The following is a 20,773-nucleotide window of genomic DNA, read 5'->3' as shown; positions in this document are numbered from 1 at the left end:
TTTGTTCACGTGATAGTTCGGCGAGAACTCGACTAACGCACGTTATAAGGTCAGTCTTTGGGGCCTCTGGTGGCTGTACAAGTTTGCTGTTGAGCATTGAACACAATAAATTTTGACAGTGAATTTTAATCATGGTAAGTTAGTGTCCGCAGTTGACATTGCTGGAGTACAGAATATTGTGTGGCGTTCTTCAGCCCTATCATTGGCAAAGCAAATCAGTGAAGGCCAGCGGCGTCGAGGACATGGTGTTGCTCACTAAAATACAAGAGAGTGCTATCGTGGAGAATCTAAAGAAGAGATTTCTAGATGATCAGATTTATGTTAGTAACCTGTGAGGGCACAGTAATGTGGGGGCCGTGCGTGCGATTGCTGCTGAACATATTTCGTTCTCTTGCTTGTCGTTCCTTTCCTGTTGGTGTGCCATGCATTCTTGTACAGTAGTTACGGGGGTATCAGATGATTTTGTTGCATCGGGTGTCGATCCGTCGATGGTTGTGATATCATGCGGTTTTTGATTTATTGTGACTTTTCGATTATGTCATTTTCTATGTTAGACGTACATTGGACCTGTTCTCGTTGCTGTTAATCCCTTCAAGAGCTTGCCCTATTTCACAGACAAGGAAGTGGACGTGTACCAAGGAGCGGTAAATCCTTGTCGTTTCACTATTGCGTTAGAATTGCAGTTTAGAGAGTATTGAATGCAACTCTTCATGCACATTGACAACATTCAATCTGTATTCTAGAGTACAGCTTTATGACAGTGCACGCGCGCGCCCACACACACACACACACACACACACACACACACACACACACACACACACACCTGCCCTGTCCTTTCCTGTTCTGTTGCAAAGCTGCTGTTAGAGGGGTGCAACAAGTCCCATGGTGAAATGATGTCATATTTTAATGTTCTGGTACACATCTATGTACTGCCAGCTCTCCTCTACTCTGAAACCATGTGAAAAGTGTGCCAGCCCTCCTTTACTCTGAAACCATGTGAAAAGTTGCTGATACTGAACTGCACCTTGTTGCCTCACTTACAGGCTTGCGCTTGCATGCACACACTTGCGCGCGCACACACACACACACACACACACACACACACACACACACACACACACACACACCACACACACACACACACACACACACACACACACACAGCTCATTTACTGTACTGTTGAAGGCATTATATGAGAATCCTCCTCATATCTATGCACTAGCAGATGCCATGTATCGCAGCATGATGAGTGACTGGGAGAAGCAGTGCATTATCATTAGGTGAGATTAAGTTAAGATTGTGATGTGCTTTTGGATGTTGGTTTGATATGCTATAGCTTTTAGTGGAGAGAGTGGTGCTGGGAAGACAGTTTCTGCAAAATTCATTATGTCTTACCTTGCAAAAGTGTCAGGAGGTGGACAACATGTTCAGGTTAGTAAGCTGTAGCGTTGTGCTTATGGTGGTTATGTCTGAATAACTGGCAACATCTAGATACTATTTCGATCTCATGTTACGTTTACTCTGATATGTTGATTTGAGTATGTTTGTTTGAGACTTTCTAGGAATGAATATACCAGAAAGAGCCATTGACAGATAATGTATTTTAAGATAATTTCTTGGACACAGTTTAGTAAATGTCAGTAGTTTTCAGAACAGAAGTTACAAATTAGGGAGACCCATCATGTACTCAAACCAATTTTGCTCAGTGTACAGTGTTGTTAGTAGTACACCAATAGATGAAGTAAGAAGAGCAGGAGAGGAAGTCTGTGCAAGTAGGTCAAATATAACTTTGTCTAGCAGTTGATGCATTTCTCAAAGATGAGAGCTGAACCCTACACAGATTGAGGTCTCTTTGTCCACTTGTAAAAGTTTTGTTTACTGATTTTCAAGGTTAAAAGTGCTGCGAGGAAACTTGATTGAGTCATGTATGATATCACATACATGCAGAATCTACACTGGAAAGCTAAAGCCTACTGTGTGTTACCGCAATCCCGCTGCTTTTCATGTTGTGTTCTCTATGAATGTAGTTATGATGTCGACTTCTAAGCTAACTGGTCCAGGTGCTCATCGTGTCTTTGAAACGTTGTTGTCACTGTTATTTGACTGTAAGAAAGTAAACCCCAACCACTTATGAATGTAAAATGTATGGTCTTACAGCATTATACTATCAACATCATTTATGGACATTTCCTTAAACCGTAGGAGTTTATTTCTTAGGTTACTTCGAGATCGGGGATGTAAGAACAAAAAAGTTCTGTTTAATTGTTAGTTATGAATTGAAATGGAAGATGTAATTAAGTAAGCATGCAAAACACTAGGAATAATTTGGCATTACTTTTTAACATCAGCAGCTGATCTCTTTGTGCATTAGAAAGTGAAAGACGTCATTTTAAAGTCAAATCCTTTGTTGGAGGCATTTGGAAATGCAAGAACTGTTAGAAACAACAACTCCAGCAGATTTGTAAGTTTATTTTTTTCCTGTTGAGAATAGTATTTACTGTTTTGTTATGTTAGGGAAAATATGTGGAAATTCAGTTTGGAAGGGGAGGTCAACCTGATGGTGGCAAGATTTCAAATTTTTTGTTAGAAAAGGTTACTTGTAATCTGTATTTGAGTGGAAACGAAATGACCTTTTGTTGGTGTAGTCTCGTGTTGTGAGCCAGAATGCACAAGAAAGAAATTTTCACGTTTTTTATCAGCTCTGTTATGGAGCCTCATCTGAAGACAAAGGTAAGTGTATGCATTGCTTCATGATTTACTGTTTATGTGTACAAATCAGTTGATGGATGGTTCATCCGTTGCAGTACACATTGAACTTTGTCCAGCATACTTTGCATTTATGAATGCAAGTATATGATAGTATCTAAAAGGGGAATAGTCATAATTCATAGACAAGCTGCTATGACATATGACAAGAACTTTGATAGATGATATTTGGGGGCGGAGCTTCTAGAGCATGCGCAATCTCAAGGGTAACATGTACCTTGCGCCGATCTTGCTGTACATGGAAGTCCACGTTTCCGGGTCTGCTTCTGAATGGTAGATCATCTTGCCATTGACTAGGCTTTGTAAGTATGTTCACTACTTACCATTTTGTGCATCTTGCGAGAGACTTTGCCTGTGTAGAGACACGTGGGAAGCCATTTCTTGAGTATGCTTCTCGAGGGTAAGAGACTGTTGTTGAAGCTGAAGTTGCTTGATTCACACTCTGAACAGATATATGTGGACTGGAGGCACAGACTACTCATTGCCTAGCGATAGATTAGTTTGGCGAGTGAAATCATGCCACCTGGGAACCCATTTGGGGTAACCAGACATGTGTAGGACGTTCCGCATTGTTTCTAGGCAGTCTAGCTTGCTTCTGTATATATGTGATTGATCAAGTTGAAGTTCTTATTGTGATAACTTGCACTCGATATGTACTGACGCAGATCAGAGTACAGTAGACATACACTACAGTTTGTTTATTACTATTAGCACAGCAACAGTTATGTCTAAAGTAACACAGCACACACGCACTAGCTATTCCATGACTGTAATGTCTTACTCGGAAAGCAGAGGCTGTTCTACCTCATCCGCAGGCGCAGTTGATCAAGACATGTGTCTAGCTAGTCTAGTGATCCTAGAAGTGATGTTGATTGTTGAAAAGGTCACTGAGGCTGAAGCTGATGGTTTATGTCGGATAATTGAACAGCAAGCAAATGAAATAGTGGAACTTCAAAACAAGATTAAAGTTCTCGAGCAAGACCTTGCATCTGCAAAGTCTGAGTTGCAAGGAAAGGAAAGGCATTCTCAATCAACACACTTCCAAATGATAAATCAAGTTGTACAGGTTTTGTGTCGAGAAATGTGCTTGATACAGTGTGGAGTTGGATTGAACCAGCAGCCAAGACTATCACTCTGCGTAGCAAACAAAGAATCAGGCCAAGGTACATCAAGTGATGTAAGCTCATGAGCTCACCGCCTTCCATGAAGGGTTGGTTAGGCTAGACGAATTTTTGCTGACTTTAGTTTGACAAGATACACAGTTTCACAGTTCCACAGTTCAGGAACACTAGATGGGGGAAACAAGTAGTCCTATTCAGCCACACAGTGCATCGCGTTCGGTTACCCCGAATGGGTTACCCTACCACAAAATCTTCACCTAATAAAACTTCCATTGCTAGGCAATGAGTAGTCTGTCTTTCCATTTCACGTGTATCTGTTCGGAGTGTGAATCAGGTGACTTCAGCGTGAACAGCAGTCTCTTACCCTCGAGAAGCTGTACTCAAGAAATGGCTTCCTACGCGTCTCTACGCAGGCAAAGTCTCTCACAAGATGCATGAAATGGTAAGTAGTGAACGTACTTACAAAGCCTAGTCAACGGCAGATGATCTACGGTTCAGAGGCAGACACGGAAACGTGAACTTTGTGTACAGTGAGATTGGCGAAAGGTACGTGTTACCCTCGAGATTGTGCATGCTCTAGAAGCTCGGCCCCCCAAGTATCGTCTATTGAATAAACACTTCAGTATAATGGCCATGACTTAAATGTACATGTGTTCTAATGTTTAGTGTGCTAACTTTATAATTTGGTTTGTGCCAACTACAGAACTGTTTAAATAGTAACTTGTGTCTAATAATATATGTACTATATTTTCTTGAAATGATAGCAGTATCCATTTACTTATTTAACGAGGTGACTCTCATGAGAGCAGTATTCATTTTAAGGACATACTCTCAGTTTGTTGGAGTGGGTGGCCAAGGTATTTTGGCATTGTCCAAGTGTGGTGTTTGTGTAAAAGCAGCATTCTTTTAAGAAAACAGGATAGTTGCCATGTACTTGGGATGTATAAAACCAGAACCTAATGCATGTTGAAGGAAAGGTGTTTACAACACGTGCATTTTGCATCTGGAGCCTTAAAGGAACATTTTGGCCACATGCAGTAGAACATTGCGCCCCGCAGACACCTTTGATTGTTGGTTACCAACAATCAAATTGAGACATTCAACGCATTTGCAGAACGAGATATGCTTATGTATGCTTTTAGCTGATTCAATGATAAATCTATCAGACCCGTTTGTACCTTTTTTCGATCGGGGACTCCAACTTCTAGAATATCTACCCTGGATTGCAGTTTGCAAAGCGTGCTGTTTGGTTTAGTAGCTGAAACACTGAGACACAACTTACTCATACTTATCAGACAGGCAACGCTTTTCTATTGTGATGCTGAAGAGGTTTTCTCGCTACCACGTGTAACATCACATGACATCGACAGCATGTCTGTGATTCCGCGGAATCACGGTAGATGCCGAAACAGATCCGGACGCCAATACCGCTCGCCTCCTTATCCTTTTATTAGTGTTTATATGCGACAGACCACGTATGAACAGCTGTTTTACTACACACCGAAGGGACGCTGTCGTAAAAACTGGACTCAACTGTAACTTTGCATTGCACTTTTTGTCACTTCCATCAGAGCATGCAGCCATTGCTTTTTTGCCGCAAATTGACGTTAGCGCGCGTCTCTGAAATGTTGCGTTATCGCGAATGTCCGAAATGCCTTGTTCTGCATCCTAACTGCAGTCACATTAATTAAGTAAACATTGGTTTTTACGGTTGAGTAGTTACACACAACTTCTTTAGCTTGCCTTTGCCATTCCTATCTTCGTAGTAGATGAAATATTGTACATTTCACAGACATGGAATCTTCACACATATTTCATGCGATCTTGTGTTGCTTCTTTCCATGGTCATAATTGATTTCGATATAAGCAACTAAGGATACATGCAAGACACAAAAACAGGATGCAAGAATAGAATTGGTTCTATGTTTTTCATCATGTTCTTTCAAATGCTGTATCAGCTGTTACTTTATGTGTAATTTAGTGTCTAGAGCAAAATCAAACGCAAATCTTCAAAACATAATGTAGTGTGACACTACATTGTGGTGAATGTGAATCAGGCTTAAGACTTACTATATTATCTATATATGTAAAGGAGAGCTGTGTGTGTGTGTGTGTGTGTGTGTGTGTGTGTGTGTGTGTGTGTGTGTGTGTGTGTGTGTGTGTGTGTGTGTGTGTGTGTGTGTGTATGCGTGCGTGCATGCATGTGTGCTTGCATGTGTGCATGCGTGCTTGCATACGTGAGTGTCTGTGTGTGTTTGTGTGTGTATCTGTGTGTAAATCAGGATCTCCAAGAAGGCGAGTCTGATCTCCACCGAATTTGGTGAGCGCTTGCCAAATCCGTCCATATCGAAAGTGAGACTGTTGTCGTGTTCCGTACTTCTCCCGTGACGACGTGATTTTCTCCTGACGGAGACTGTCTCAAACCCATCTCTGCTTGCGTGTGAATATCTCCATAACGGCCAATCGGATCTGCACCAAATTTAAACTGCAAGTTCCCGATGTCGGACGGTATGTGCAGAGCATGTCATTTATTGCTGGCAATGTCGGGAAAGGGAAGATATTTTTGTGTATACCCGCGTCTTGAAAAAAACGCCCACAGTTGTTTACTGGTCTACGCCCGTCGAAGAGCTGCCACGTTCGATACACCTGTTCTGCACAATGTCAGCAAGAACTTCGAAGTGACCACGTTCAGCTGGACTGTCGAAATGGCAAGAGTCAGCACGAGTCATGACTTGGTATACATATGGGGAACGGATTATCTGGGTGAGTATGTAACTGCACATGGCTTCCAAGGTCATGCTGCTTGGATATATTCCGAACGGGATTTGTGTCAAATAGATGCCAGGTTTGATACACCCGCAATGGCAGCAACGTCTTCGAAGTAACGTGGCGTCCAATGGGATTTTGGAAGCAATCAATAGTCTCAGATCGGGATACCATTGACCAGGATATAACTGAACGAAATTCTTTATGAGAATTCTGTCCAGCTGATAATTCTTCTGAGATACACTTCATGATGTTAATTAAATTAGAACGGGATACTCATACAACATACTTGATTCTTGTTAATTTTTTAGAACGGGATGTAATTGAATGGGATATAACTCTGAATGAGAATTCTGCATGTCTGGCTGCAAATCTTGACAATTGAGTAAAACACATGTGAACTCATGCAACAACAGAAATTTGCATACAACTTTAAATTAATTAACTTTATGAGAATTTTGTGAGGGGCTGCTAATTCTGTGAATGAGATATACTTCATGAATGCATACAACGATAACTTAAGTAACTAACAACTAATAATAATAAAAGAAATTTACTAACCATTAGTAATATTCCGTCCAGTGCTTTCCTGGTGGTCGTTGATATCCACTAGGCGTGCTGTATCGAGTACGCGGTCACCGTAATGCCTGCAATCTATATTGAATTGGCTAGTCATTGATTGCCGTATGGACTACACGGAAACATGTACCCCGCTGGGCTCACCTGCCGGGTTGGTGGGCGCCCAGATGGGGGTAAAGACCCCACTTGCCCATTATGGAGGGGCATAACGACACATATATGATCAGTTGGACGGGTTGTTGCACACGGTTCGTACCTTCTCTGATGACATCCAGATGAAGTTTGGTCTGGACAAATGTGCTGTTGCACACTTTGTCAACGGCAGACTATCTGGACACAACTCTGGGGTGACGGTAGGAAAAACGGACACCATCAACTGTCTGGAACCGGGTCAAGTCTACAAGTACTTGGGTGTAGATGAGAGTAACGGTATTCAGCACAGCATGATGCAGGAGAGACTCCGTCGCGAGTACTTGCGCAGAGTGAAGGTGGTTCTCCGGACTGAGTTGTATGGTCGGAACAAGATTCTAGCCATCAATGGGTTTGCACTACTGGTTCTCACTTACGGTTTTGGCGTCATTCATTGGGGGTGCACGGACCTGCAGCAGCTCGATCGACGGACCAGAAAGCTCCTCTCTATGCACGGTGTCCACCATCCTGCTGCGGATGTTGACCGACTGTACGCTCCTTGCAGTGATGGGGGTAGGGGGTTACAACAGATTGAGTCGACATATCAATCTTGTATTGTGAGGCTGAACTGTTACCTTGCTGACAGTTCTGATCCTTTCATGCAGATGATACGGGAGTGTGACTCTGGAAAATCTTCACACTCGATCAAGCGCATGGCTTGTCGGTTTACTGCACAGCTTGCGGAGGAGTCTTGCTTTGGACGACAAGTCGCAGAACTTACACAGGAATGCATCCATCTCGGTTGAAGGTGGCTTCGAGCAAGCGCCTAAAACAGATGTGAGACATTACCGTACGTGTTGCAGTTCTCTTCGTGTGCGGTTCTGGAGTGGGAAGCCTATGCACGGGCAGTATCGCCGTCTCACTGAGCAACCGCCTGTGGACATGAAAGAGACCTACGGATGGCTAAAGGCAGCGAATCTTCCTGCTGCAACTGAGGGACTGGTTGTTGCTGCTCAAGACCAAGCTCTTTGAACTCGGTACTATGAGCACAAGATTCTATATTGTGATGTCAGTCCCACTTGCCGCATGTGCAGTGTAGGCCTGGAGACAGTGGCACCAACGGACTACACTGATCGACACAATCAGGTGGTCTCCATCATTCACTGGGATGTTTGTCGCCATTTTGAGGTTCCAGTGGAGAGCAGATGGTACCGGCATCACCCTGATAGGCTTGTGGAGACGGATGACATTACTATGATGTGGGATACCACCATCCCCACTGCCAGGAAGATCAAAGCCAATCGTCCAGACATCTGTCTCAGAAATAGGAAACAAACACTTGTCTTCTTATTGATATCAGCTGTCCTGCTGATGGCAACATTGGCAAGAAACATGCTGAGAAGTTGGCGAAGTACAGCGACTTGCGAGTGGAGATAAGCTGCATGTGGCATTGTTGAACACTGGTGATTCCGGTGGTCTTGGGAGCTTTGGGCACAGTGCACGCAGGTATTGCACGGTGGCTGGACATTATTCCAGGTCATCACAACCTGCAGCACTTACAGAAAACAGTGCTTCTGGGATCTACTCGGATCCTTCGTAAAGTCATGTCTTCTTTCTGAACAGCCGTGATGGTCTAAGTACTTCTGAAGCAGGGTTTGCTTCCGGTACTTGTAATAGACTTTACAAACCAGACTGATCTGGTTGAGCACGACAAACGCTAATCTATTTGTGCGGAGAACGGGATGGTGGGCTAGTAGGCTGTATACGCTATACATAGTAGACATTCAATACCACTGCTAAGCACATGTTTATAGCATCTCAAGTAATTATGACACTTGATTATGTCATTAGCATCTAATTTTCCAAATAATGTGGCACTTTGGTCTAATAAATATTATATGTAAATGCATGCAAACTTTTCGACTGTTTATAGCCAATGTATACTTTAGATTCTAACCTCATTCATTTAAGAACAAATTGCAACCAGCAGTGTGGCAGGTTGTTGATCAACTGATTTCTTATGCAAAGGCAGTAATGTGGATTAGAAAGGGAAGTCAACACTGTTTTATGCTAAAATTAATTATTGTGTTGACTTTGCATGTTAATCCATATTACTGCATTTCCATAAACTATTTATCAACACAACCTACCACATGCTTGTTGCAATTTTCTTAAAGGAGCACTTCACCGGTTTGCGCATCTCTGACTCTGCCCTCGGTGCTAAACATTTCTAGTCACACGTCAAGTTGGGAAGTTTGGCGCTATCTCAAAGCAGAATTGATAGCGGAGCATTATGCTAAGGTTAGCAAACAAAAACGTACGAGACGATTTTCCAAATAACGTCCAATAAGTGTAGGTTGAGTTGTACTGCTTTGTGTAGATTTTGATATTTGCTTAGGCGAAAGTAAAACATGCTTTTGCATCACTGACTCACCTTTAATCGATGGCAAAAAGCACGCATATGGCAATGGTTCGTCTATAGATGAAGGCATTTTGTGTCACGTGATCATGTGCGGTGACGCACGTTTCCGTGTGTTTTCTCATCACGCAAGCCTTCTTGTACTGTAGTATGGCCTCCATTCGTAGAAAGAAACACGGAGGAAAGTGCGAAAAACCGAGCGTTTGCAAGTTGTTCAAGACGATCCACGTGGAGTTTACAACGTACGAATGACTGAGTCGCTTATGAACTGTAACTTGTTCTCTTTCACTGTTAGAGTCGCCTGAAGCGTCTAGACCCGTCTCTTGTGTGCTCTAGTAGTTGGCCTCGGAAAGCAAGACCAAAACAATGTGCTGCGCAACATAGCAAGCGTTCGGTCTGCAGCCCCAAGATCTTAACGTACGTGAGCATCTATTGCGCGTGCGTCAATTGGTAAAGTGTTCTTTTAAATGGGTGAGTTTAGAATCCAAACTAAACATTTGTTAAACAGTTGACAGTTTCTGGTATTTACATGTAATGCAATATTGACATAATGTGGCTGAAAATTTCAACACAGTAACTGTGCTATTGATGTATTCTTTGTCTATAGAACAGCTGGGTCTGACATCGCCAGACTACTACTACTATCTCAATCAGAGTGGTCTGTATGTAGTAGACGGCATTGATGATGTACAAGAGTATCACGACACAAGAGTAGAAAAACTGTTTATCTTAGTATCTATCATAGTAATTGTTGTGCTAATTACATTTTGCTTCTTGAACAGACTGCAATGGATGTTATTGGAATTAGTTCTGATGAGCAAGCGGAGGTTCTCAGCATTGTGGCTGGAGTTCTGCATCTTGGCAACATCACATTTATTGAAAGCGGCAACTATGCTGTTCCAGCTGATGATGAATGTTGGTGATGAGGCCTCTGCCATCACAGTTTTTGTACCAAAGTATATTATTGGTATCTCCTAGTTCTGGCTTTTCCTGCGTATCTTCTTGGTGTGAATGATATGTTGCTGAAATCAAAGCTGACCAGGTTTGTTGATTGATTATCTAGAGTTGGCTAGTAAGTGAGATATTTATTGATTGCTACTCTCTGTTAACGTTGACCTTTTACACAAGAACTGCTAGGGAGACTGGTTTCACCAGTTGTTTCATATAGTGACCCTCTTAAGATCTTTAGTAACCGCCTTTGTACTCCAACAGATCTTCTTACACGCGAGTATGCCCCAAGTAGATCGTGCATTCTGGCCTTTTGACCTTCTACTCTGAAAGTAGCAGTGTCCATAGGTCCCAATATCCGACCATTCTAGCTCGCAGATCTAGAATGTTTCAGCGTAGACGATGAAGAGGACGACGCGAATGTTGTAGTGCCACTTAAGTGCAGATAGCTACGATTTGGAACAAGAAGACGAAAACACTCAAGAAAAGGACCTGGAAGACTCATGCAGTGAATGAGATCCAATAACATATCAAATCTTGCAATGAATGTGTATATAATTGATATATGTATGAAATTAATACTAACACAATAATAGACCATTATTCACTCTACTCAATTTATATGCATAAGTTCTATTACTCTTTGCTTGCTTAGCATACTTTACTGAAATGCCATGTTCTGTGGTTTTGAACGGTGCAAACATCGTTGCAAAATTCCTATAAACAGCGGAATTATTCTGATTTTCTAATGTAAAAGGTTAATGCGAACGGAGAGTAGTCATTTGGCAGTGGTACTTATGTGGACTAGGTCTTGATTTAAATATATTGGATTAAGTAATGTCTATTATCGCAAAACAGTTTGACAACATTAACAAGTAGAAGTTCATTAACTTAACTAACTGAACTGTTAATTAACTTAATTAACTGTTTCATTTACCTCTGCCAGGTAATCGGTTGAGGCAGTAGAGTTTCTGCACGTTTTATTTACCTCCACTGAAGAAGGTGGTGGAGCTCCACCAACTTAACCACCTTCTCGCTGGTTGAGCTGGTGGAGATTCCGTAGAGGTAGGTCACCAGGGCATAATTTATCCGGTATCGCACAGCAGTTTGCAAATCAATTTTTGTATGTTGCGAAACAAAGTCAGCGATGTGTCCCACAAACTGCCATGCGGAATCAGAATGTCGCATCCAAATACAGTAGGAGTCTAACTAAAAATCTCATAATGGTGCACCCTTGCATAGCAAAGTGGTGAGAAGAGAGGTATATAATATACTATTATATCTTTATTCAATTATGAACCATCTGCACTTGAGTGGTCATGCTGTGCAATACATGAAACTAAGGTTAGCTGTGCAATATATGAAAGTAAAGCACATTAGCAGAACACCTGCTGAAACTATCATCTCATTAGCAGAAGGGATGACAACAGAAACAGAAACTTGAAACAAGATAGCTATCGAGACTTTCATTGTAGTAACTATGTAACAAGGTAAAAAGGAATGAAAGTAAGTAACAGTGTAGTCAATGTACTTGCACTTTTATATGGTAGCTAATGTAGAAGGTCACTACCAACTAAAATAACAAACAATCACGCAATGTGTAGTTGCATGGGACCTTTCCAGTGTAAAGGTCAACACAAACAGTTAGCACTGTCACAGAAACATGGGAAGTACAAACAGCACAGCTTTTCCAACCTAAGGGTCATCACAAGAGAAGTACAAACAGCACAACATTTGCGAACTTCCAATATAAAGGTCAAAACGAACAGAAGTACAAACAGCACAACTACTGTATTAAAACGTCAACGCCGACTAAATGTAAAGTTCAGTTTTGCATGAACATGGAAGTTAGTAGCAGCAGTACGTCTCAACAAGAACTTTTGGATTTCTTAATGTATCTAAAGCAAGACATGAGACCCTCAATGTCTTCTGAACTGTTGGAGAAACTAGGACACATTGAGTCTCTATCTACCCCTGCTGAAGGTGAGACCTGCGGATACATGACCGATACCATAGCTGCAAACGTCTATCCAGAAGACGCTGATAGAAGTTTAGGCCCAGTTAGAGTGTATGGTTTGTGGATATGAAAGTCGTCATCTTGAGCTGCGTTTGCGAACAGCCATTGAATTATGTAAAAATGTCCAACACTATGCATATGCTATCGTGCAACACGCCAGAAGTTGTCTAAAATCATTGTCTCCAGTAGCTCTGTTGTTGTCTACTCTAAAGACTGAGTCAAGTGCAGTATTTGCTGAAGCGTTGGAATCTGGTTGCTCCCTTGAGGAAGCTTATCGTCTAGCAGCACTGATTGAAATTCATGCAACTTGTAGTCCAGGATGCTACAGTTCTGTGTTGCATGCTTATGAGCTGTCTACTGCTTTAAGAGCCAATGTCAACCTTGTCTACCCTATGTGTAACAAGAAAATATGGGCATTTGTGAATGCTACAATACACCCCATCAGCAATGAAGAAATTTTAACTTACAACCATACCATCTTAAATATCATGTGGTCTACAACACAAACATGTCAATCTGGCAGTTGGTTTGAACCGAATCACTTCGTTCCTCTAGTGCCCTATTTGTCAATATCAAGCTCTAGCAATTCTGTGCACTTACAAAAAGCTGGAACTACTAATCGTATTATATCAGGCCAATCTAAGATGCAAGATTTTTTTTGCTCCAGCACTACTGAATGTGATGTTTATCATGACCGTGGCCAAGCTCCTGATAAAAGTTTCCATCTAGCTGAGACTACAGAAGGAAATGTTAGTGTTAGTGCACAAGAGCAGGTACTTAAGACATCATCTGTGGGTAAAACAGAAATTAGTTCTGCATCTACTGCAGAAACATGTGATCCGTGCCTTTTGGTTAATGCTTCGGTGAATTTAGCAACAGTGCAACGCTGGGGTAAAGAAATTGATCCTTTAAATGAGTGGCTTCATTATGACTCAATTGATGGAAATGTCATCAGGATATTCTGTGCTCTTTACTCTAAACACCGGAACGTCTTTGATGTTTGCGTAATTACAACTCATCATTTGTCCAAGGCATTGTTGGGAGTGCCTTAAAGAAAGACAATGTGAGGAAGCACGGCAATTCCGACATTCATCATAAAGCCTGTGACATCGAAAGAAGGTCTACAACAACATTGTCACAGACCTACCGTTCTACTCCTCTTGGTAAAGCAGTGGCTTCTGCAAGTTTTGAACAAGTCAAGCGTTTGTCAAAGCTATTTGACATAGCTTATGTTGTCGCAAAAGGAGAGATGGCATTCGCCAAGTATCCATCTCTTGTGGAGTTAGAAAAATGACATAGCATTGATTTTGGCAGCACATATGTGACTGAACACATGTAAAGAATTTACCATGTTTATTGGAGGGACTTTGCGAGAAAGTGTCATTGATGATATAAATTCTTCCCCTTACTTTTCTGTCTTGATAGATGGTTCCACAGATAGCAGTGTGAAGGAAAAAGAGTTGATGTATTTGTTGTTTGCTAAAGGTGATGGAAGCACTGCCGGTCAATTTTTTGGCATGAAGGATGTTGTTGATGCGTCTGCTTCCGGAATCAATGCTGTGCTTGTCAGTGTTTTTGATAATCTGGGAGTAGACAATTGGTCATCAAAGTTGGTCGTATTTGTGTTGATGGAGCTGCTGTCAATCTTGGTGTTCGATGTGATTTAGTGGCATTCTTACGTGAAGATCTGCTTTGGCTTGTTGCCATTCTTTGTCGTAATCATCGGTTAGAATTGGCAGTGAAGGATGCTTTCACAAAGACTTACATGGATGAGGTTTCTACAATGTTAGTGGACCTTTACTATGTGTATGAAAAGAGCCCAAAGCGCCTCTGAGAACTCAAAGCGCCTCTGAGAACTCAAAGCGATGGGAAATGTTTTGGAAGAGTCTGTCAGAAAACCAGAGAAGGCTCACGGGACCAGATGGCTGCAGTATATATCTAGAGCATTAAGCAGTCTAATCATGGCCTAGCCTGTGATTTATGCCCACCTTGAGTCGATGGCTGTAGAACCTTCAGTAAAGCCGGCAGACAAAGCCCGATTCAAGAGTTACTTGAAAAAGTTGACAAGCTTTAAGTTTGTGTTGCATATGCTGTTTTTCAACGCTCTGCTGAATCCTTTAGCTACATTGTCATGTCATCTGCAAGGTCATTCTGCTGACTTGCCTTTCACTATTCCTAACTTAAACTCGGTTCATCTTATCCTTGAAAATTTGAAGGCTGACAACCCTGAAGTGTCATGCCTAAATGACAGGAAGATAATAGACTTTGCAACATAGTCACCAACACAATAACATTCTATTTTATCTCTGTTGTAGTGTGCAGGTTGAAAAGCAACTTAGTAAACTAATTTTTGTTGGGTACAGGTGTATTTATAACGGTTAATTATTAATTACATCTTGCAATATTGGAAATTTGGAATTGGCTTATAGGAGGAAATTAAGCAGAGGAACCTAGTCAATCTGCTATCTTCTACTTAGTAAAGTAGTTGATGTGACATAGAGCAAATTACTAGCTAATGGTTGACTGGTGTTACTGTGAGTAGTAAAGTAAATGCTAAAAGATTTAAAGGAGAACTCTCACCAAAATCAACAAAGCTGTCACGTCATGACACAACCCCTAACAATTGTTTACTGCAGACTTCTACCATAATGGAGAAATAAAGCATTGAAATGTCCTGTGTGGGCGTGTTTAGTACCTGTATCTTTTTCTCAGACTAAATCATTGTTGGTTAGCAAGGAAGACCGATACCTGTGCACTTTTCAAGGTAAGGGTTGTGAGGCATATGGTAGCTAGTTGTGATGTATTTATTAAAGCAAACTGGGACTCCTAACGTATCATGATATGTTTCTTTTCTATTATTTGTCTAGTACACTTGTGAAAATTAGTAGTTAGGGTAGTGCTGGGTTCCTTTGCTTGGCGGTACACCTGTTTTGAACCGAAAATGAGTGCGATTTCTCAGTCGTTTAGTGTCTGCTTTGGAAAAGTTTGTCATGTGTATGAGATGCTACACATGTGGTGAGCCTGGGGCACTGGCACTCCTCTCAGCACTGTTTTCATAGTTGCAGTTTTCTAAATTGTGTTAAGCAGCCAAGCGGAGTACCCTGCAAAAACCCAAATGCAGTCAGTAAATGTGCAGCCTTGTTCATAAAATTCATCATACGAATTCGGCAAGGTTCCTCCAAAGGTTCTCTTAACCTATCCATGTTTGCCACTAAGGCTGTGTGAAGAACTTTACACTCCAAGACAACCCTGTAGAAGGCTGAATTCTGAGTGATACACTCCAGTGTCTGTTGCTCCTGCTCTGAACACCAGTCATGAACATGAACACAAGTCGGTGTTGCCTAGACGGCCCTGATTTGGTTCCTCTAGATGTTTGGTCTCTAATGCACTATCATCTTCTTCACTTAGAGTTTCAAGCTCGTCTGAGTCTACCTCAGGTTCATATAAGTATGGCAATATCTGCTCAAATGAAGAACCTGCAGTCTCTGCCATGACTGTAGAACACAATTTTAAAAAACTGCAACTATGAAAACAGTGCTGAGAAAAGTGCCAGTGCCCCAGGCTCACCACATGTGTAACGTCTCATACACACGACAAACTTTTCCAAGCAGACACTAAATGACTGAGAAATCGCACTCATTTTTGATTCAAAACAGGTATACTGCCAAGCAAAGGAACCCAGCACTACCCTAACTACTAATTTTCACAAGTGTACTAGACAAATAATAGAAAAGAAAGACATCACGATACGTTTGGGGTTCCAGTTTGCTTTAATAAATACATCACAACTAGCTACCATATATCTCACAATCCTTACCTTGAAAAGTGCACAGGTATCGGTCTTCCTTGCTAACCAACAATGATTTAGTCTGAGAGAAACATACGGGTACTAAACACGTCCACACAGGACATTTCAATGCTCTAGTTCTCAATTATGGTAGAAGTCTGCAGTAAACAGAGTTGCTAGGGGTTGTGTCATGACGTGACAGCTTTCATCTGAGAGATTGTTGATTTGGTGAGAGTTCTCCTTTAATTCAGATTGGTGGTTATAGTGATTGCTCAAGGTTTACCAGCAACTACAGGCTGAAATTCTTGGTATGTTGCTAATAAATTGTCTTGGTGAAGGTTAGCTGCTGTAAATAGATGCTGTCTGGTGGTTATGAGCTTATTACTCAATTTTAATGGGCAGGAAATTACCAATTCTCTGTTCTTGTTGGACTGCAGTAAGACAACAGTAACCTGAAAGTAAATAGATTAATTAACTGTGTTTTGGTTGAACAACAACTTGGAAGAGAGAGTGATTTATACTAAAAGAGAGTGATGTTTAGTAACAAGCAAATTCATAACAAACACTTTTTAGCTTGATATGTGCATTCAAGTGCTTTTGCTGTTTATTAATGTGTGGGCATATGTCATTTACTTAACATAACACTTGTTATTGTGTATAAGGATTCGTATATGTACATTTTGGCATGCCCCGTCTTGGTACTCAGATGATGATTACAATGATTTTTTCTTGTTATAGCCGAATCATAGACACCAAGTGGGGAGCAAAAACAGAGTCTGTGACGATGACCCTGAATGTTGAGCAGGTGTTAAGAGATTTCAAATGTTTCAATCTGTTTCGTATATATGCTTTCATTATGCAAGGCATTATACACACGGGATGCTCTTGCAAAAGCTTTATATGCCAGGCTATTTGACTTCCTTGTGAAAGTCAGTTGCATATTGTAGCCACCATAATATAATGCATATCACTATAGTCTATCGTATTTGTCATAGGCTGTAAATCAGGCTATGCAAAAGGAGAGAGATGACACCAGCATTGGTATATTGGACATTTATGGCTTTGAAATTTTTCAAGTGAAACCTTTGAGATTTTAATGGACATTAAACCACAGCTGATTCTGATTGTTTCAATTAACTTTTTAGAGAAATGGGTTTGAGCAATTTTGCATTAATTTTGTGAATGAGAAACTGCAGCAAATCTTCATTGAACTTACACTGAAGGCAGAACAGGTTACAGCAGTTTGTTGTAGTAATGTTGTCTTAGCATGGCAGAAAACAGTTGTCTTGTGTAGGAAGAGTATGTTGAAGAAGGCATTAAATGGAATCCAATTGAGTACTTCAACAACAAGGTGGTGTGTGATCTGATAGAGAGCAAGGTTAAACAGTCATTTAAGAGAGGCTCTGTGAAATTGAGTGTGTCTATTTTAATAGAAACCACCTGGTATTATGTCCGTACTTGATGATATTTGTGCAACAATGCATGCTCAGTCTGAAGGTGCAGACGGAAAACTCTTGGAGGTGACACTTCATATTTGTAATGTTGTGTTGTTTATGTACCTTCTGTTTTTGTTGATAGAAACTTGGTCATGCAAACCTTCCTGGACAACAACATTATGTAGGTTTTAGTGCTGGATTTACTGTGCACCACTATGCAGGAAAGGTAAGGATATATGAGAAGAAATATAATTTCTTTTGAGTGATATGCCATATGCAGGTGACATATGAAGCTGATGGATTTTGTGAAAAGAACCGTGATGTTTTGTTTAAAGACATCATTGAACTGATGCAGAGCAGTCAACAGTAAGAATTAAATAACTTGTTAGAAGTGATTATGGACCAGGAGTTATTGTTATAGTACATATTGTCTACTGGCTCTGAATTTTATCCTTTTGTAATAGGGACAATAGCAGTGTTTTCCCCAGGATCTTCTTATTCTAAGCAATTAAGCTTTTAGGTCATTCGAAAAGATCATCCAGATGCCAAGACTTGAGTAAGCTTATTAATTAACTAAGACAGTGGGTTGCATCTAATTATGCGGAACACTACATTACACCCACTTACCAGGCTTTGGCAGCTGGTGTGCACGTATTTGGTCTTTGTTCATGATGAATGCTGTCAAAGATAGAACACCTGCAATGTTGAAAGAAAACGAGCGGGAACTGATGAAGCTCCTAGCAGATCTTCCAAGCACAGGACTATGGAGTAGATCTCCAATGGCTCAATGATTTCCCATGGCTTCTAGTTAGTGAAACAGAAAACAAGACACAGTCACTGCTCTGCCCTCTCTGTCAAAAGACACAATCTAGGCTTAAATGGGAACTAGGGAAAGCTATTTCGATTGATATCCCATGCAAAATGCTCACTCGCCAAAGTCTGTTAGAGAACAGCATATTTAATATTTAATATCTTATTAATAGAGTAACGCAGCTGCTTCTGGTACAATTAATTAAAGGAGAACTCTCACCAAATACTAAAACTTGTTGGAAGAAAGATACAAGGCCTGGTATCTTCCTGCAGGAAACCTACAGTCCAGATAGCCACAGAAGCAGAGAATCGGCAACGAGTTGTTCAGACAATTCCCCGTATGTACACAAAGTCTTACTCTTTCGAAGTAACTACTTTAGATTTAACCATACCAAGTGCTCCTAACGCACCCAAAATTCAGCGACACATGATCTATGAGCTAATCTAAGAAGGGTCTCATTCTGAGGTTGTATTGCCAAAGTCGATACTTGTGTGATAACTTTGGGGTCCCAGTTTGCTTTAGTCAATAAATCACAACTTGACACCATATGTCTCACAATCCTTACCTTGAAATGTGTACAGATATCGGTCTTCCTTGCTAACCAACAATTAGAGGTATGCATATGCCACATACGGGTACTAAACACGCCTACGCAGGTAATTTCAATGCTTTATTTCTTTGTTATGGTAGACTTCTGCAGTAAACGATTGCAAAATGTTGTGTCATGAAGTGACAGCTTTCATCTGAGAGATAGTTGATTTTGGTGAGAGTTCCCCTTTAAATATTCAATTTTGTATAATTTAAATTAGCATTTACTAATATATTTCAGCTTTATGTTGGGAAATGTATTAAAATTTTTGGAATGAAACCACATGATGTTATTATCTGTTGACTCGGTTGAGCCTCATTGATCTGTAAAATATTGTTTTAAGCAGCATTGGGCGTGGCATTGGGAAACGCCTACTTCACGGAGTATCCGCTGGGACCTTTTAAAATTTATGGGGAGAACACTGTGCAGCTAAGAGCATGGTCACAGAATAGCTTAGAACACAGGAACTACTATTTCTAGACTGGAAAGCCCAATTGAACGACCCCTAGTCTCTCTTCACCATCTTAGAATTATAAGCCAAACGTTTGATGAACAACTGTTTATGGAGGTCAGGCGGTTACGCAGTGCTGGTCTTTGTGCAAAACATCGAGGCTGTGAGACGACCAAAGACCGAAAGTTTTAATCACGATACATTGAAATATTCTTCCTGCTTCTGTTACAGATTATTGGTATAAATTGTCTTTTTCCTCCTCTCCTGCTTCAGCTGCAAGGCTTGGCTGATTTGAAGCTCTTACAACTAAAGAAGGTTGGAATGAGTTTCTTACAATGATGTCGAAATAAGTGGGGCATCCTTGCTCGAAATCCAGATGGTAAATGCCTCTTGGTCTACTGTTTGAATTCATTGCATCTTGATTCTATTCGACAGTTTGCATTATCGATTAACAGTGTGTGACAATCACATCAGCTAGAGCATTGTTGTCTAATTCTTAGGTTGCCATTGCCACGACCTAAGAGATGATCACCATGTATATCTGAAACCTGCTCGCAAGAGCAATGTTTTGATTGCGGAGGATATGGAAAAACTGGTATTCTAAGTCACAACCACACAGAGACGATGAACTCATGTTAGGAATTGGCAAGGCCAAGATTTTGTGTGGGTAGTGCCCATAACCAAGCCCCAGCACAGCGATGAAATTATGAGCAGTCGAGCACGATCTCTCAGGCTGGAAATCTCCTTCAACGAAGAGCAAAGATTACCATTCAGCAAGTGTTGCTGTTATTTTTTTAGTAGAAGAAGCATCAGTGATGTGAGGGCGGTTGTTGGGTAATGTAGTATGAAGAATATGTTTTGCCGCTGAGTCCCTGGAAATACAAGCGTTTTGGACGTATACGACAAAGCGTCACCTTAATCAGAATAAGAATACAATAATCAGGAAGCTA

The 20,773-nt window shown here is 41.0% G+C and overlaps 1 protein-coding gene across 1 annotated transcript; it reads left to right on the top strand.

Annotated features, from left to right (window-relative positions):
* The first annotated feature begins 43 nt into the window (after positions 1 to 43).
* Positions 44 to 18,486, top strand: LOC134192247 (unconventional myosin-Ie-like). Its single transcript, XM_062660964.1, has 19 exons — positions 44 to 134; positions 195 to 320; positions 555 to 644; positions 1,190 to 1,284; positions 1,348 to 1,435; positions 2,376 to 2,465; positions 2,519 to 2,596; positions 2,650 to 2,734; positions 10,392 to 10,495; positions 10,567 to 10,699; positions 10,763 to 10,826; positions 17,275 to 17,341; positions 17,400 to 17,465; positions 17,532 to 17,612; positions 17,682 to 17,768; positions 17,831 to 17,914; positions 17,970 to 18,056; positions 18,115 to 18,198; positions 18,253 to 18,486. The coding sequence occupies exons 1-19, from the start codon at positions 132 to 134 to the stop codon at positions 18,340 to 18,342; spliced, it is 1,602 nt and encodes a 533-aa protein (XP_062516948.1). The 5' UTR covers positions 44 to 131; the 3' UTR covers positions 18,343 to 18,486.
* Positions 18,487 to 20,773: the final 2,287 nt, after the last annotated feature.

Source organism: Corticium candelabrum, chromosome 16, assembly GCF_963422355.1.
Source record: "Corticium candelabrum chromosome 16, ooCorCand1.1, whole genome shotgun sequence".
Classification (NCBI taxonomy): Eukaryota; Metazoa; Porifera; class Homoscleromorpha; order Homosclerophorida; family Plakinidae; genus Corticium; species Corticium candelabrum.
Note: the sequence above shows the minus strand (reverse complement) of the source record. Positions and strands in the feature narration are given on the sequence as shown.

What these genes read in the sequence shown, in the direction of transcription:
- LOC134192247 (XM_062660964.1), top strand. An exon ending in TTCTAGATGATCAGATTTAT is followed by an intron (nt 321 to 554) that starts GTTAGTAACCTG and finishes TTTCTATGTTAG; the next exon opens with ACGTACATTGGACCTGTTCT. An exon ending in AAGCAGTGCATTATCATTAG is followed by an intron (nt 1,285 to 1,347) that starts GTGAGATTAAGT and finishes TATAGCTTTTAG; the next exon opens with TGGAGAGAGTGGTGCTGGGA.